This window comes from Salmo salar, chromosome ssa16 (genome assembly GCF_905237065.1).
Source record: "Salmo salar chromosome ssa16, Ssal_v3.1, whole genome shotgun sequence".
NCBI classification, from domain to species: Eukaryota; Metazoa; Chordata; class Actinopteri; order Salmoniformes; family Salmonidae; genus Salmo; species Salmo salar.
In genome coordinates, this window is record NC_059457.1 from 13,803,388 (window position 1) to 13,822,257 (window position 18,870).

General features: G+C 45.4%; 1 protein-coding gene, 1 long non-coding RNA gene and 1 pseudogene across 3 annotated transcripts; 2 read left to right on the forward strand and 1 right to left on the reverse strand.

Moving 5' to 3' along the window:
* The first annotated feature begins 1,502 nt into the window (after window positions 1-1,502).
* LOC106573192 (NADH dehydrogenase [ubiquinone] 1 alpha subcomplex subunit 9, mitochondrial) lies at window positions 1,503-6,239 on the forward strand. The gene is made up of 11 exons (XM_014147972.2): window positions 1,503-1,611; window positions 3,129-3,299; window positions 3,522-3,619; window positions 3,766-3,857; window positions 4,146-4,287; window positions 4,484-4,586; window positions 4,923-4,993; window positions 5,065-5,141; window positions 5,498-5,593; window positions 5,791-5,857; window positions 5,954-6,239. The coding sequence occupies exons 1-11, from the start codon at window positions 1,557-1,559 to the stop codon at window positions 6,122-6,124; spliced, it is 1,143 nt and encodes a 380-aa protein (XP_014003447.1). The 5' UTR covers window positions 1,503-1,556; the 3' UTR covers window positions 6,125-6,239.
* A 2,623-nt stretch (window positions 6,240-8,862) lies between these two features.
* Window positions 8,863-10,804, forward strand: LOC106573275 (RIB43A-like with coiled-coils protein 2; annotated as a pseudogene).
* A 348-nt stretch (window positions 10,805-11,152) lies between these two features.
* Window positions 11,153-15,028, reverse strand: LOC106573191 (uncharacterized). Of its 2 annotated transcripts, none has more exons than XR_006759679.1 (4): window positions 14,763-15,028; window positions 13,812-14,464; window positions 11,801-12,011; window positions 11,153-11,676 (listed from the first exon to the last, which is right to left on the reverse strand). It is a non-coding gene; the product is annotated as an uncharacterized lncRNA (long non-coding RNA). The 2 variants fall into 2 exon arrangements; XR_006759678.1 differs by having other exon boundaries at window positions 13,812-14,155; window positions 14,337-15,028.
* Between the last annotated feature and the right edge of the window lie 3,842 nt (window positions 15,029-18,870).

An 18,870-nucleotide genomic window follows, 5' to 3' on the forward strand; every position in this document is an offset into this window, starting at 1 on the left:
TTGAGGAAAATAAATCGCTTTGTTCTGGTCACAAGATAATCCTAATAAATGTGATTTGATTTGATAAATGCGGTAAACAGCGCCACACTTAGGCAGAAAACGGAATGTTCTATACTCAGCCAGGACCATCGTTTCAATGAAACACAATTCAATTATCTCTATTTGAGCAAATGTAGGTAGTTTTGTCGTGATCACAAGAAAATTCCAATAATTCCGGTAAAGAACCCCAACAGTCAGACAGACAAATCTGAATGTTCTATCATAAAGTGAGAACAATTAGTTTCCCTGACTCATATGGCTTCTGCTTAGAAATATTATATGAGTAAATTCATAGATTACATTTACTGCTATAAAATTGTCTCCATTATAATGGCATAATTTACACAGACTCACCGCGGACTTTATTGGGGAAAGGCGTTCCATGGTCTGTTTTGTCAACGAGCTCAATGTATTCCAAAGACTTGTGGTAACCAGATGATCCCAATAATTTAGGTAGCATAGTAAGCGACGCCCCATCTGGTATGTCCTTTTGCGAACTGTCTGGGACTCGTTGTTGTTTCCCTGTTTACTACTGAAAATATGTTTTACTTATTAAATCAAAGACGAATTTAACTGCAACACACTGGTCTCAAATATATTAGCAAAACTAGGCTACACAGAACCATGGTGAACCCACTGTAAAATGAGAGGCTTTTTATCATTAAAACGTATACCAGTCCTTAGACTTAGATTTGTGTGTATTAGGTATTTGTTGTGGAATTTTTAGATAATACTTGTTAGATATTGCTGCACTGTTGCAACTAGAAGTACAAGCATTTCTCTACACCCGCAATAACATCTGCTAAACACGTATATGTGACCAAAAGTAATCCTTCTAACCCCCCCCACACTATTGTAAAGTGGTTGTTCCACTGGATATCATAAGGTGAATCCACCAATTTGTAAGTCGCTCTGGATAAGAGCGTCTGCTAAATGACTTAAATGTAAATGTAAATGCGATACAATTTGATTTGATTTGACTTGAACGTGCGTAGCTCTGCCCACTGGGGCGTGGCTTACAGAGCGCTCTCTAAAAGAAGCGCTCGTATCGATTCCACCGGATCAAGTTATATCATCAATCACACCGGTTTGGTCATCTTAAAAACACTGCACTGCACTGCAAGAGCAAAAATATATTATAAGATCAGTAAGAATGCCTGATGATCAATCTTTTTTATTGAATTTATTAATATTACACCATATTTGACGATAGGCTGATTTCCATAGCATTAGGAATTGGAATACTAGTAATTTAATAGCATCACTATGATCATTTCCATCTTCAGCCCCTGGCTGGCTGGTAACGTTTCAAAAACTGTGATTACATTATAGCAAATTACCGACAGTTACATTGTCAACACGTTAATTATACAATGCTCAAACAAACATAAAACAAGGTACCTATACAAACAAGATGCATACCTACATGCAGAAATCTATTATCTCCACGCAAAACTCAGATTAGAATTTTTCGGTTGATTTGTTTTTGACCGGTCTGTCATACCGTAGCAAGAAACATGGCGGCTGCTGTGCTCGTTAGCCGTCCTGCGAGTGTCCTTCCCAGGTTTTCTAGTGAGTAACACCAAAACATGCGATTTTAGATGATAGAAATGCACTGATAGCTGCACTGTTGCGAGAAAGTGGGAACAATAATGTTTAGCCTGAACACAATTGTTTTTAAGCGACATTGCAACCTTCTGTGACCCTGTTTGTGCTATGACCTAGCTAAGTTAGCGAGCTAGCTAACTAACAGGAGCCGGTTAGCTAGCTAACTCTTGCCGACGAATACGACTAACTAGGTAGCGATCTAGTTTCTAGCACCATGTCATATGCAAACCAGTAAAAAACTATGCTCCTGACAGTCCTGTATATCCATTTTGGCAGTCATGACCAAGTTATAAAGTTATTTGCATCACTTTCACTGGATTAACACCACGGCCAAACAGTTAGCTAGGTATCTCCCAATTTCCCCATTTAGTTAGCCAGTTAGCTAACGTTACCTAGCTAGTTCGTCTAGACAGACCGTGGTTGTCAATATGCATGCCAGGTTATGTCTGCTGTTTACTGTGGTACCTATTTAGTGGACCTTCGTTGTATCCCAGTTACCAATACTAAGGTTAGTTAAAAGTAGCTTTGGGACACAACATCGGGAGTCTGTGTATTGGTTGGGCTCCCTGAGTTGTGTATCATATTCCTGTTGAGTTAGACAGCGGGCTGCCATTAAACCACGCACTTCACGCAAGACTTCCTACCACAAAATCTACCACTGTCTACACAGCAGGAATATGGTGCATTTTGGACAAAAGTTGGATTCAGACTTTTATTTGATAGCGAGGGTCACATTTCACTTAACATCTGGTAAATAGAGTTCCTAGAGATTATACATAAGCCTTTGTTGACAGGATTTTTTTGGGGGGGTGTAGCCGGCTATATTCTGGTAGGGTTGTTTTCTGTCGCCACCCACCAGAAGGATTCACAACTCAGGGAGTCCAACAAATACAGACTCCTGATGTTATGTCCCAAAAGTAGTTAAAAGATCTGTTTGTGGCCTCCTGAGAAGCGCAGCAGTCTAAGGCACTACATCGCAGCGCTTGAGACTACAAATCCTGGTTCAATCCCAGGCTGTGTCACAGCCCAGCGTCGTCCGGGTTAGGGGAGGGATTGGCCAGCCGGGATTTCATTGTCCCATCTCGCTCTAGCGACTCCTTATGGCGGGCCGGGCGCCTGCATGCTGACTTCGGTCGCCAGCTGGACGGTGTTTCCTCTGACACACTGGTGCAGCTGGCTTCTGGGTTAAGCAAGCAGTGTGTCAAGAAGCAGTGCGGCTTGGCAGGGTCGTGTTTCGGAGGACGCATGGCTCTTGACCTTCGCCTCTTCCGAGTCCGTAGGGGAGTTGCAGCGATGGGACAAGACTAACTACCAATTGGATATCACGAAATTGGGGAGGGAAAAAAGGGCTAAAAAAATGTAATAAAGATCTGTTTGTGATCTCATGCAACATCGCTAACTAGGCCTATGTTTTTGGTTGGTTGACAATTTCTGATTTGGGCAATTTAACTACAGCGTCCTCTGCACTGCTCCCCCTGCAGGTTCCTGCTCCCCTGTGGTGCTGTCAGCCATCCCTTTGACAGTCCAGCAGAGGAAGGTCCACCATGCTGTCATCCCCAGAGGGAAAGGGGGGCGCTCCTCCTCCAGTGGGGTAGCAGCCACAGTCTTCGGAGCCACCGGCTTCCTGGGCAGATATGTTGTCAACCGCCTGGGTAAGTTTCACCATCATCTGTCCCAAAGGCTTCACATGATAACCTTTCAAATGACATAGCAGCTCCTTGGTCTTCTTTTACTTATGTTTCTATGTGATTGTGAGGGATGCCTTCATTTGTTTGGTAATGTGCTAATCCTTTTTGGATACACTGTAGTGACTGCTTACAAGGGTGTCCTATGGAGCAGTTATGTGTTTGTTGACCTGTCTGGTGGTTTTGCAGGTCGTATGGGTTCTCAGATTGTGATTCCTCACCGGTGTGACCAGTATGACCTCATGTACCTCAGGCCCATGGGGGATCTCGGCCAGATCATCTTTATGGTGAGAGAAATACTATTTATCAGGTGTGACGTCTCAAACCATTTCATTTTGAAGTCCATCTCGTCATCTGTTAGCTAAGTGTTGTTTTTTCTCATGCCAAGTTATGCCATGCCTCATATGTTCCCCTCCATCTTACTTTGTTTCAGGAGTGGGATGCCAGGAACAAGGATTCTATCAGAGAAGCGTTGGCGCACTCCAATGTGGTTATCAACTTGGTGGGACGAGAGTGGGAGACGAAGTATGGCCCAACTGACTAAACACAGAACATATTTTAGAGAAATGCATTGTTCCTAAAAAGAAGCCACTGGTGGTTAACATTCACATAAAGAGTTGCTCCATCACTCCATCAATATATGAATCTCACTACTTTTAACTACACCAGTGAGGCTTGACTTGCTCCTTATTGGAGCAAAGGATCTCAACAGTGCTTCCACCATTGGGTACACTTATTTTACAGCTTTCTGGAAAATGTTTGATGTACTTGGCTGTACTCAGTGTTCTGTTCTTCCTCTTTCTGTGTATAAAGGAACTATCCCTTTGAGGACACCTATGTGAGCATCCCTCAGCAGATTGCCAAGGCCACCAGGGAGGCAGGCATCACAAAGCTGATCCACGTATCTCACCTCAACGCTGACATCCGCAGCCCCTCCAAATACCTTAGGAACAAGGTACTGACCAATGCAGGGCACGGTTGAACTCTTTCAGTGTCATTTGAACATATTTCATTTTAGGTTCAAAAATAATTTATTTGCCTGATATGCGTAACAATTATGAAAATTCAGATGGGTGAAAATCGGTAGCGCTTCACATTTGGTTTAATATGTCAAGATGAAGTCGTGTAATGTGTGTGATGTTACCTTGCAGGCAGTAGGTGAGAAGGCTGTGAGAGAAGAATTCCCTGATGCCATCATCATGAAGCCCGCTGAGATGTTTGGAAGGGAAGACAGATTCTTCAACCATTTTGCCAGTGAGTTAGCAGAGCATAGAGTTAATTTCAGTGTAAAAACAGTTCAAGTGAAATGATCTTTTATTTGTGACTTGTCAGAATGTTAAGCAGACAGTGTCAATATTTGTGGGATCATGTTAGCATAATTACACAGCCTTCATTGACTGTATAGGACTGACAACGGTGGAGAGAGCTGTTTGTTGCATGGTTGAACACTTGAGTTTGCAGTGTGGCAAAAATAAAGATTTGTTTAAGATGATCTAACAGCTCCAATTGGTCTTGATGCAATGCTATTATCGTTTAAAACAGGATGAGTTCTCGGTCATTGTTTTGAATTTGTCCCCCCCCCTTGCACAGACATGCGTTGGTTTGGGAGTGCCGTGCCTCTCATCTCCATGGGAAAGAAGACCGTGAAGCAGCCTGTTCATGTGAGTGTGTCTGTCCTCATGATGTCAGCCCTGTGTACTCAACAGACTCACTCTGCTTCTGCTCTTCTCAGGTGGTGGATGTGGCAAAGGCTATCATCAACGCCATCAAAGACCCTGATGCTAATGGAAAGACATATGCACTAGTCGGGTAAGGACTTGATATGGGCTTGACTTTTGTCTGTTTTGTTAGGGATGTGTCAATTGCATTAATCAGTTCAGGAAATGAAGTAACATTCAATCCATTAACTAGAAACTGTTCATTTTCAATGAATATAAGGTAAACCTAGTATTGTTCATCTCATTGATGAGTTGCTCTTTGTGTGCCACTGGTTTGTATCTTGTTCTCATCCAGGGTATGGGACTTTTCTTGAATCTAAAATAAAATAGATTGAAATTGCCGTTGCACATTCTCACACATGCAGTACATTATTTTTAAAAGGTCAGTAGCAACCAACCTGTTTGTCAGCCATTTGGTTAGATTTGTTTTGTTTTTCCATCACACAGACCTAACCGTTATCTCCTTCATGATCTGGTGGAGTATGTATATGCTGTGGCACACAGGCCCTTTGTGCCCTACCCACTCCCACGCCCTCTCTATCAGTGAGTATGCACCCACTGCTGGTTCTGCATGCTAACCTCAATTAGTCTCAGAAGAAAATGTACTGTATAGGCTGTCTGATAAAGAGTTGTGTGCCAAGCTGTTAGTTAGTTGTTTAGTTGAGGTGGCAAGGAACAAGGAAGCTTGGTTGGTTTCAGATATTGTGATAAAAATGTCTTACCTTTGTCTCTGGTTTCAGTCTTGTTGCAAGTTTCTTTGCAATGAACCCATTCGAGCCTTGGACAACTCCTGACAAAGTAGATCGGGTAAGAGAAATCAACATGAACAGCCTTGTAAAGCCTATTTTATTTTACACTGTCTTATGATGGATTTGTGTGATGACATGAATATGTTTGTTCTAGTTCCACACCACAGATATGAAGTATCCAGGGCTTCCTGGCTTGGAGGACCTGGGCATCGTCCCTGCTTCCGTAGAGCAGAAAGCCATTGAGGTCCTGCGTCGCCACCGCCGCTTCCGCTTCCTGGAGGCTGAGCTGGCCGATACCAAGCCGGCCAAGACGGTTAACTATTGAGTAACTTGTCTATCAGCCCAGCACCACCACTATAGCCACAGGCTGATCCTCCTATACAACTGTGCTGTTTTCTTTTACAAATATTCTGTACATAAATAAATATGATAGTCTAAAACTATTTTGTCATGACTGTTTTTAGTCTTTAATGGATTCCATGGATCCATGAAAATGACTTTCATTGTGTAGCAAGAAACAGTCACCCCACTTTAGCTGAGCGGTAGAAAAGTTCTCTATAAGCCAATATGTATCCCATGTACAGTATATTGCATTGGGGGCTATGGAGGGAGTGGAGAACAAAGTGCTGCTGGATATGTAGGACACTCCCCTTCCAAAACTAACTGTATTTGGTTAGTAGAGACCCTACTGAGTTTCTCACCCCATTTTAGCTGAGACAGAAAAGTTCTCTTCAAGCCAATATGTATCCCACGTACAATGTAATCAAATAAACAAAATGGTTACATGCGCCAAATAGAACAGGTGTAGACTTAACCGTGAAATGCTTACTTATGAGCCCTTTCCCAAAAATGCAGAGTTAAAAAGTAAGAAAAGTTAGCTGAAAAGGAAATAGTAAGACAAAACAAGGCTATATACAAGGAGTACAGTGCCAAGTCAATGTGCCGGGGTACGAGGTAATACAGTATGTACATGTAGGTAGGGGTAACAGTGACCAGGCAATCAGAATTTATAAACAGTAGCAGCAGCGTGTAGTATGTGTGTGGGTAGAGTGCAGTGAGTGTGCATAGAGCCAGTTCCCAAAAAATATTGCATTGGGGGCAGAGTGAAAAGCCAGCAGCAGGCTGGCCCCTCAAACTAAACATATTTGCTTAGTCGAGACCCTACTGAGTATTTTAAACCCAACTTTAGCTGAGACAGACTCTCTACAGCCCAGCATCAACATTGTATTTTTTTCATAATTCTTTTTAAAACCATATTTTTTTGGTTTTCACAAATTACTTATTGCCTTTTCCTGTTGGCACAATAAAATGGCCATTGATTACAATTCAATATCTTTTGAACGAGTTAACCACATTGCAAAGGTTTCTTCATTACACCCCTTCTTCAAAGGGAAGCACAGCCGAGAGCTGCCCAGTGACACGAGCCTACCAGACAAGCCAAATTACTTCTATGCTCGCTACAAGGCACCACTGAAACATGCATGAGAGCATCGGCTGTTCCGAATGACTGTGATCACGCTCCCCACACCCGATGTGAGTAAGACCTTTAAACAGGTCAACATTCACAAGGCCGCAGGGCCAGACGGATTACTAGGACGTGTACTCCGAGCATACGCTGACCAACTGGCAAGTGTCTTCAATGACATTTTCAACTTCTCCCTGTCTGAGTCTGTAATACCAACATGTTTCAAGCAGACCACCATAGTCCCTGTGCCCAAGAACACTAAGGTAACCTTCCTAAAATGACTACCGACCCGTAGCACAAACATCTGTAGCCACGAAGTGCTTTGAAAGGCTGGTCATGGCTCACATCAACACCATTATCCCAGAAACCCTAGACCCACTCCAATTTGCATTCCACCCTAACAGATCCACAGATGATGCAATCTCTATTGCACTCCACACTGCCCTTTCCCACTTGGACAAAAGGAACACCTATGTGAGAATGCTAATCATTGACTACAGCTCAGCGCTCAACACCATAGTGCCCTCAAAGCTCATCACTAAGCTAAGGACCCTGGGACTAAACACCTCCCTCTACAACTGGATCCTGGACTTCCATATGGGCCACCCCCAGGTGGTAAGGGTAGGCAACAACACGTCTGCCACACTGCCCCTCATGGGTACGTGCTCAGTCCCCTCCTGTACTCCCTGTTCATTCATGACTGCACGGCCAGGCACCAACACCATTAGGTTTACCGATGACACAAGGTTAGGCCTGATCACCGACAACAACGAGACAGCCTATAGGGAGGAGGTCAGAGACCTGACCGTGTGGTGCAAGGACAACAACCTCCCCCTCAACGTGATCAAGACAAAGGACATGATTGTGGACTACAGGAAAAGGAGGACCAAGCACGACCCCATTCTCATCGACAGGGCTGTAGTGGAGCAGGTTGAGAGCTTCAGGTTCCTTGGTGTCCACATCACCAACAAACTAACATGGTCCAAGCACACCAAGACAGTCGTGAAGAGGGCACAACAAAACCTATTCCCCCTCAGGAGACTCAAAAGATTTGGCATCGGTCCTCAAAAGGTTCTACAGCTGCACCATTGAGAGCATCCTGACTGGTTGCATCACTGCCTGGTATGGCAACTCTTCGGCCTCCAACTTCAAGGCACTACAGAGGGTAGTGCGTATTGCCCAGTACATCACCGGGGCCAAGCTTCCTGCCATCCAGGACCTCTATACCAGGTGGTGTCAGAAGAAGGCCCTAAAAATTGTCAAAGGCTCCAGCCACCCTTGTCATAGACTGTTCTCTCTGCTACCTCATGGCAAGCGATACCAGAGCACCAAGTCTAGCCCCCCCCCTTTACTGCTGCTACTCTGTTATCTATGCATAGTCACTTTAATAACTCTACCTACATATTACCTGAATTACGTCGACTAACCGGTGCCCCTGTATATAGCCTCGCTATTGTTATTTTACTGTTGCTCTTTAATTATGTTACTTTTCTTTAACTTTTTTTGTTGGTATTCTTCTTAAAACTGCATTGTTGGTTAAGGGCTTCTAAGTAAGCATTTCACTGTGAGGTCTACACCTGTTGTATTCGGCGCATGTGACAAATAACATTTGATTCATTACCATACAAAGGTGACGTTATTCGTGTCGCTGGCAGAATACGAGTCAGACCCAGAAGACCCGAAAGTATCCGGAAGCCAGGTATCCTAGCAACGAATGTTTGCAGAGTGCATTCGGCCCATCGTCCTTTGATTCTAACTGCAGCGAGACAGTACGGGAAAACCTCATTACAAGATAGGAAAATGTACAATATAGAATTACTTTCGGACCGCATTGCTGCGGATAGTTTGGAGAGGAGGCGCAATAGAGAGACGCAACGTCAAGATAGGATTTTCAATGCTAAAGTTAGAACAATTGGGGTAAATTATTACAACTTGGCTTGCAACTTTGTAACCGGCTGTGACATCTGTCCCATTCATGTTAGTTGTAAAGCCATTTTGTCCCAATTTTCTCTTACTGACAGATAGATAAAGTGGCTCTTGAATCCCAAGTGAATGAAAGAAAGAAAAATGAAGAGGCAGAGTCACTAAAAGCATATGGTAAGTGCAATAAAATACAGTATGGGCGGACGTTATTATATCTGGCAAAAACACAAAAGCCTAAGGTGTTTCAATTCAATGTGATGATTGATAGGCCTAAAATACAGCTCTACAAGCTTCTATTCATGAGATTCAATGGAATTCTGTTTAGTAGCTAGTGTCATAGGCTATGTCTGTCGAATGCATACCCTCTAGCTGCAGATGCGGTGTGTAACGACAAGGCCGCCTGTCTACTTAAACAACGCCAACTCAAGGATGAGCGTCTGCTGCAGGGAGCCATAGAGGACTTCCGGCTGAACTTCCAGCCGCGGTGGAGCCGACGAGAGTATGACGTAAGCAACCCGGACAAAGTTAAGAATCAGGACGGGATCCAGATGCTGCCGGGGCTTGTGGGTGAGGACCCAGACAGCCAGGGGAGGCTGAAGAAGCAGCAGGAGCAGCTCAGAGAGTGGTCCGTCCAGCAGCAACATGAGCTGGCCACAGCACGACACCAGCAGAGACTGGAAGGTAGGAAACAACCCGACACAAACTGGCCTGTCGCTAGACTCTCATACATTCACACTGCCTCATCTCAAACACTCTCTGCCTCACCATTGCAGAGCAGCAGTATGACCAGGACAGAGTGGACCTGGACATCCAAGCTCTCCAGCTCCAGAAGATCGAGGAGGAGAGCCGCAGCCCTGGCTACAAATGATTTCAATCTGGCAAAGGTGAGTCATTATACTTTACCTGATGCTTAACCAGGTGTGGTTGTCAAACTGGAAAAGGTGCGTTATTAAGATTGGTAGTACAGTAGCCTTCTCTAACCAGGTGTGGCGGTCATTCCTGTTTTTTGTATGTAGTGGAACAGGACATCCTTCTGTCAAAATATGTTTACTGTGTGACATTGTCTCTGTCTGTAGGCAGCAGAGAATGCAGAGAAGCGGTGGAAAAAGTGGCAGCAGGAGGAGGACGACAACAGGACAGACATCCTAAACCAGCTTCAAGGGGAGCTGCTGAGTAAGAGCCCGGAGCAGGGCATCAGTGTGCTGGGTCTACCCCACCTCAGGCCTGACAGTTGCAAGGGCCTCACAAACAAGCAGCTGCAGCACGTCATCGACTGCCATCAGCAACAGATAGAGGAGAAGAGGGTACATCTGCCACATCTATCTGTCTGTCTCTTTTGCCTGTTTTGGGATGTCTGCGTTGAGCAGTCAAAGATATTTTCATTTGACAATTAAACACTTCTAAAAGAGGAAATGGGGTGGATCACAACAACCATGATTGCAGACCAGGTTTTGGGTCAATTCCAGTTCAATTCAGGAATGAAAATTAAATTCCAATTCTTATTTTTTCATATCGAGAAGCATCTAATGGAATAGTAATAATCTTTGATGTTTTCCTTCAATTTACTCAAAACGTTTTCACTACTTACCAAATACAATTAAAAATCTTCATAGAGAATTGTGTGTCCATGCTTAAGGCTGCCTACTGTTCTACACATAAAATGTATGTGCCTAATCAGAATGCTAAAGCGTGTACCTTGTTAAAATAGGTATAATGAATGAAATGTAGCTAATTTCCAGACTAAATCTGAAAAAGAAAAAAAAATGACCATGTTCTCCATTAAATCCCATAACAAAATCATGTTTGCTTTCTTAAATACATTATCAGCCTCCAACACAATTAAATAAATCAAAGACTAGCTGGTCAGTTTATACTGTGTAAGCATTTTCACACAGTGCACCTTATGCCACTATTACCATATAGAGCCTCCCTGAATTCGCAATTAAAATGCAAATACAATCTTCTGCAACAGAATTTATTTTTGTCAAATGCCTTTGCATGAAAACAAACAGCGTCCTTTCATGACTATTTGACTAGTGAATTCCAGTCCTGTCAGGGGCCTCCATTTTGTGGGAACTGACAGCAGTGTGGTCTGCTGATTTTTACAGGAGTGTTATACAAACCAAATCCACTGGAGGGAGATATGAGCTCGTTCTCTTTCTCTTCTCAAACTTAATTTGCCAAACCGTCTGGAGCTCCGTATTCATTTAAATAACAACTGCATCCTTTCCCTTGTCCTAATTGTGTCCATTTGTCATTTGGGAACACCATGCCAAATATCCTTCCCTTCCTATGGTAACACTTATGGGGCACAAGCAACAGGCTCAAGGTCTGAGGTGATGTAACAGTCAGCATCCAAATGACCACTCCTCTGCCCCAGGCCTCTCCCCAAGCAGGTCTGTATCGTGAGTTCTCTGAGACAAACATTTCCCATTTTCTTTGCCACAAGGTCAAGGCTTTCTCCTTCAGCTGTGGAGACAGAGCTATACCTGGAACATAGACATAGAAAACATTTAAAGTCAGAATTCTTACTCCATACCATGGCAGAAACAGTTGCAGGTAACTAAGCTAGTCCAGGATATTCCACCAATCTTGTACGATGCTTGGCCTCACCTGATGGAGTTCATAGCCAGTTCCTTGAGAGTTTCTATGTGAGAGGTTGGGAAACCCTGCGGGCCTTCCAACGCCTTTAACACCACCCCTCTCTTCCTAGAGAGCTCCTTGGCCACTGGGTGGCGCAGCAGGGAAAAGCCGTGGCCGGTGCAAGACGCGTTGATCAGTAGAGCATCCAGCAGGCTCCCATCCATATCAGTGTTGTCTTCATCTGCGAATGACAGTGAGGTCAATCAATGCCATCAATGTAGATGATAGTAATCACTTACAGTGAGGGAAAAAAGTATTTGATCCCCTGCTGATTTTGTACGTTTGCCCACTGACAAAGAAATGATCAGTCTATAATTTTAATGGTAGGTTTATTTGAACAGTGAGAGACAGAATAACAACAAACAAATCCAGAAAAACGCATGTCAAAAATGTTATAAATTGATTTGCATTTTAATGAGGGAAATAAGTATTTGACCCCCTCTCAATCAGAAAGATTTCTGGCTCCCAGGTGTCTTTTATACAGGTAACGAGCTGAGATTAGGAGCACACTCTTAAAGGGAGTGCTCCTAACCGCAGCTTGTTACCTGTATAAAAGACACCTGTCCACAGAAGCAATCAATCAATCAGATTCCAAACTCTCCACCATGGCCAAGACCAAAGAGCTCTCCAAGGATGTCAGGGACAAGATTGTAGACCTACACAAGGCTGGAATGGGCTACAAGACCAACGCCAAGCAGCTAGGTGAGAAGGTGACTACAGTTGGTGCGATTATTCGCAAATGGAAGAAACACAAAAGAACTGTCAATCTCCCTCGGCCTGGGGCTCCATGCAAGATCTCACTTCATGGAGTTGCAATGATCATGAGAACGGTGAAGTATCAGCCCAGAACTACACGGGAGGATCTTGTCAATGATCTCAAGGCAGCTGGGACCATAGTCACCAAGAAAACAATTGTTAACACACTACGCCGTGAAGGACTGAAATCCTGCAGCGCCCGCAAGGTCCCCCTGCCCAAGAAAGCACATATACATGCCCGTCTGAAGTTTGCCAATGAACATCTGAATGATTCAGAGGACAACTGGGTGAAAGTGTTGTGGTCAAATGAGACCAAAATGGAGCTCTTTGGCATCAACTCAACTCGCCGTGTTTGGAGGAGGAGGAATGCTGCCTATGACCCCAAGAACACCATCCCCACTGTCAAACATGGTGGTGGAAACATTATGCTTTGGGGGTGTTTTTCTGCTAAGGGGACAGGACAACTTCACCGCATCAAAGGGACGATGGACGGGGCCATGTACTGTCAAATCTTGGGTGAGAACATCCATCCCTCAGCCAGGGCATTGAAAATGGGTTGTGGATGGGTATTCCAGCATGACAATGACCCAAAACACACGGCCAAGGCAACAAAGGAGTGGCTCAAGAAGAAGCACATTAAGGTCCTGGAGTGGCCTAGCCAGTCTCCAGACCTTAATCCCATAGAAAATCTGTGGAGGGAGCTGAAGGTTCGAGTTGCCAAACGTCAGCCTCGAAACCTTAATGACTTGGAGAAGATCTGCAAAGAGGAGTGGAACAAAATCCCTCCTGAGATGTGTGCAAACCTGGTGGCCAACTACAACTATGTCTGACCTCTGTGATTGCCAACAAGGGTTTTACCACCAAGTACTAAATCATATTTTGCAGAGGGGTGAAATATTTATTTCCCTCATAAAAATGCAAATCAATTTATAACATTTTTGACATGCGTTTTTCTGGATTTTTTTGTTGTTATTCTGTCTCTCACTGTTCAAATAAACCTACCATTAAAATTATAGACGGATCATTTCTTTGTCAGTGGGCAGACGTACAAAATCAGTAGGGGATCAAATACTTTTTTCCCCTCACTGTATCTGTGCTGTACAAACTTCATTCTCAACACAAAATACTACAAGGGATCTATTGGCTTATACTGTAACAGACTTATTACATGAGTTTAGACTTAATATGAACACTTCAGATGAGGCGTAAGGGTTCATGTGCTCACCAGTTTCTCCTGCATGGAAGCAGGGATGGTTGACTCTTCTCTCACCTGGCAGAGACAAAGCCTCCTCGAAGTACCAGAGGGGTCTTCCACCTAATACCAGAAGAAAACGTCAGACACGTCAACAACACCCTGCACAACCTATACCTATTTAGTAATAAACCTAGTAATGAAAGTAATTAATAAATTAAGTCCATATAAATCATAATTTTTTTCCACTAAAAGAGATTAGACAATTTTGAGGAGTCTTGTGACTAAGGATGTACCTACCAAGTTAAATCCAGCTACAATCTCTGGAAAGGCTTTCTGTAGGTTCATTGCCTCCTCCACTGTGTTCAATGATATGGCTGTATTCAGCCCCGAGACAAGTACATCCATCTCGACATTAGAGTGGCATGTGATTTGATCTTCCCATTCTTCCTTTTATTCTGTATATTTTTTCATAAACTAATCCATGTACAACAGTTAAAGGTGCCATGATTGTAATTCAATTTTTACACTGGTCATGTGCATCTCCTGCATAGTCACCTGTGCCAAGTGAAGAGGACCCTAGCTCCCAGGAAGTCTGGGTGTTCTGGCACAAATGGCCTGGTCTCGTCCTGATAGGTCTTGAGGTCCCAGGCACTGTCATGTGTGCTCCCATCCAGCTCGTATGTCTGTGCATCAGTAATAAACATGTAAGAATTACACAGTGTATTTTGTGTGACAATACAGTTTGGTTACAACTTGAAAATGGTTGGTCAACTCAATCTATTCTGTGTTTGGAATGATCCTAACAACTTAATCACTAACAACTAAAGTCATATAACACGGGTCGAACAATATACATGCATCTGTGTGTGTGTATTGTTTACATCTGGAACCAATGACCTCAGCTCAGGCCCTTATAGTAAGTCCTTGAATACAGTAGCGTAGGTGACTAGTCCCCAAGACATAATGAAGGCCTGCTCAAACCTCTTCCAAATGACGTCTTGGCTGGGGTATGCAGTCTCTGGATCTTCAGTGGAGTACCAGGTTAAATGGAGAGTGCATGAAATAGGAAATATGTGGGTCAAATACAAAATCAATTGTGTATGTATTCCCCCAGGGAGATGCTTGTGTGAGTAGCCATGGTATGACCATGACATATAAATGACATAAAATACACTACTTGACCAAAGGTATGTGGACACCTGCTCGTCGAACATCTCATTCCAAAATCATTGGCATTAATATGGAGTTGGTCCCCCTTTGCTGCTATACCTGCCTCCACTCTTCTGGGAAGGTTTTCCACTAGATGTTGGAACATTGCTATGGGGACTTTCTTCCATTCAGCCACAAGAGCATTAGTAAGGTCAGGCACTGATGTTGGGCGATTAGGCCTGGCTCACAGTCGGCGTTCCAATTCATCCCAAAGCTGTTCGATGGGGTTGCGTCAGGGCTCTGTCCAGGCCAGTCAAGTTCTTCCACACCGATCTCGACAAACCATTTCTGTATGGACCTGGCTTTGTGCACGGGGGCATTGTCATGCTGAAACAGGAAAGGGCCTTCCTCAAACTGTTCCCAGAAAGTTAGAAGCACCAAATTGTCTAAAATGTCATTGTATCCCTTCACTGGAACTAAGAGGCCAATACAAATTACGGCACCAAACTTTACAGTTGGCACAATGCATTCGGGCAGGTAGCGTTCTCCTGGCATCCGCCAAACCCAGATTCATCCGTCGGACTGCCAGATGGTGAAGCGTGCTTCATCACTCCAGAGAACGCGTTTCCAGAGGCAGTTTGGAACTCGGTAGTGAGTGATGCAACACGCTGCACGCTTCAGGACTAGGTGGTCCTGTTCTATGAGCTTGTGTGGCCTACCACTTCGCGGCTGAACCATTGTTGCTCATAGACGTTTCCACTTCACAATAACAGCACTTACAGTTGACCGGGGCAGATCTAGAAGGTCAGAAATTTGACGAACTGACTTGTTGGAATGGTGGCAGCCTATGATGGTGCCACATTGAAAGTCACTGAGATCTTCAGTAAGGCAATTCTACTGCCAATGTTTGTCTATGGAGATTGCATGGCTGTGTGCTCAATTTTATACATCTGTTTTAAGGGGTGTCCACATACTTTGGTATATATAGTGTATGTAATGGCATTTAATGACCTATACAGAGTGTACAAAACATTAATGCTGAGGGTGAGGCAGCACGCCCCCCCCCAAAAAAAAAAATCATAATAAAAAAAAAGAATTGTGCACTGGGCCTTTACTAGTCCTGTATTGGTTGACCAATATAGCTGTCTGTAGTGCAGATAATTCAGCACCGCCATCTATGAGCGTTGTAGTTCTTGACACACTCAAGCCAGTGTGTCTGGCACCAACTACAATACCCCGTTCAAAGGCACTTAAATATTTTGTCTTGCCCATTCACCCACTGAATGGCACACATACACAATCCACTCCCGAGTGTCGCAGCGGTCTAAGGCACTGCATCTCAGTGCTAGAGGCATCACTACAGACCCTTGTTCGATCCCGGGCTGTATCACAACCGGCTGTGATCGGGAGTCCCATAGGGCAGCGCACAACTGGCCCAGCGTCTTCCCGAGTTAGGGGAGGGTTTGGCCGTGGTAGGCCGTCATTGTAAAATAAGAATTTGTTCTTAACTGGCTTGCCTAGTTAAACAAAAAATACAAACTATTTTTTGCTTTCTTGAGTAAGGCAGCTCCAAAATATAGGTGTTACAACCTACTTCCGTGCATTCTGTGGTGGTGGGGCAGCCAGTGGCAAATACGGAGCGTAGGGGTTGGTAATGTTCTCTAGTTGGGCCGTGATTGGCTCAGTGTTCTGTCACTCATGGGGACACTACGTCACTGCAAAATCTACAGGGAGAGCTCGAAAATTAAAGCCCCTTGTGTGGTGCCATAGAGTTACATTAGAAGTGCCCATCCAAGAAGGCTCAAGGTCATTGGCCACAAATAAAATTACATCAAATCACATTATATCTACCGTAGCTTTGATTGGAGTGATCATGTCAACATCATACTTTCAAAATCATAGCTAGCAAGCTAGACAGGCAGTCATCATGAATCACATTGATAATCTACTGGCAAATCCTTTTCAATCATTGTCATATGAAGAGAAATTATAGATCAAATGTATCGGTGTCACGGCTGTTCGAAGGAGCGGACCAAGATGCAGCGTTTTCGTAGTTCCACATATTTATTTAAACGTGAAACTTAATGCAATACATAAATAACTTGAAAAATAGGAAAAACAACAAACCGTGACGCCGAGAGGACAACACACTACTCAAAAGACAATAACTCAAACCACAATGAGAAAAACCCCTACTTAAATATGATCTCTAATCAGAGGCAATGAGGATCAGCTGCCTCCAATTAGAGATCAACCCCCAAACAATCCCAACATAGAAATAGACAAACTAGAACCTAAACATAGAAATAGAAAACACAGATTAACCAAAAACACCCCCTGTCACGCCCTGCCCTACACTACTATAGAAAATGACATCTTACTAGGGTCAGGACGTGACAGTACCCCCCCAAAGGTGCAGACTCCGAATGCAAACACAAACCCAACAAAACAACCACAAAAACACAAAGGGAGGGTAGGGTGGTGACTAATGTCTATGGCGGCCGCTCTGGTTCCGGGCGTAGTACCCCTACCGCCCGCTGATCCCCCCGCTTCTGTATGTCCGGAGGAACCAGACCATGGATCATCGCCGGAGGCTTCGGACCACCAACCGCCGCTGAAGACTCTGGGCTAAAGGCCACCGCTGAAGACACTGGGCTGCAGACCGCCGCTGAAGACACTGGGCTGCAGACCGCCGCTGGAGGCTCTGGGTTGCAGACCGCCACTGGAGGCTCTGGGTTGCAGACCGCCGCTGGAGGCTCTGGGTTGCAGACCGCCGCTGGAGGCTCTGGGTTGCAGACCGCCGCTGGAGGCTGAGGAGCGTCGCTGGAGGCTGAGGAGCGTCGCTGGAGGCTCCGGGCTGAGGAGCGTCGCTGAGCGCCGAGTGCTCACAGCAGGCACTGGCTGTACCGGGTTATGGACGCGCACTGGAGGGAGAGTGCGAGGAGCAGGAATCGGTCTCACCGGACTGGGGAGATGCACTAAGGGCCGAGTGCTCACAGCAGGCACTGGCTGTACCGGGTTATGGATGCGCACTGGAGGTCTGCTACGTGGGACTGGCATGGGAGGCGCCAGGCTAGTAACACGCACCTTCGGGCTAGTGCGGGGAGCAGGAACAGGACGTACTGGGCTATGGTGGTGCACTGGAGGAAGAGTGCGCGGAGCAGGCACAGGACGTACTGGGCTATGGTGGTGCACTGGAGGAAGAGTGCGCGGAGCAGGCACAGGACGTACTGGGCTATGGTGGCGCACTGGAGGAAGAGTACGCGGAGCAGGCACAGGACGTACTGGGCTATGGTGGTGCACTGGAGGAAGAGTGCGCGGAGCAGGCACAGGACGTACTGGGCTATGGTGGTGCACTGGAGGAAGAGTGCGCGGAGCAGGCACAGGACGTACTGGGCTATGGTGGTGCACTGGAGGAAGAGTGCGCGGAGCAGGCACAGGACGTACTGGGCTATGGTGGCGCACTGGAGGAAGAGTACGCGGAGCAGGCACAGGGTACACTGGGTCTTGGAGACGCACTGGAGGTCTGGAGCGCGCGGCCTGCACAACCCGTCCTGGCTGGATGGTCACTGTAGCCCGGCACGAGCGGAGCGCTGGCACAGTGCGAACTGGGCTGTGCTGGGGATTGAGGGCTGCCCTGCTTAGAGCAGGCGCAGGATAAACTGGGCCGAGGAGACGCACTGGCGGCCAGATGCGCTGAGCAGGCACACTCCTTCCTGGCTGAGTGCCAACTCTAGCATGGCAACGCTGAGGAGCTTGCACCGAGCGCACCGGGCTTTGAATGCATATGGGCGATACAGTGCGCATTTCCGCATAGCTAGGTGCTTTCCTCGTCACCCGCTCCCCATGGTAAGCACGGGGAGTTGGCTCAGGTCTCCATCCTGACTTAGCAAAACTCCCCGTGTGCCCCCCCAAAAAAATGTTTTTGGGGCTGCCTCTC

Coding starts and splice junctions, on each gene's coding strand:
- LOC106573192 (XM_014147972.2), top strand. CDS start 1,557: ATGGCGGCTGCTGTGCTCGTTAGCCGTCCTGCGAGTGTCCTTCCCAGG. Junction 5,142..5,497: donor AAGACATATGCACTAGTCGG/GTAAGGACTTGA, acceptor TCCATCACACAG/ACCTAACCGTTATCTCCTTC. Junction 5,858..5,953: donor CTCCTGACAAAGTAGATCGG/GTAAGAGAAATC, acceptor TGTTTGTTCTAG/TTCCACACCACAGATATGAA.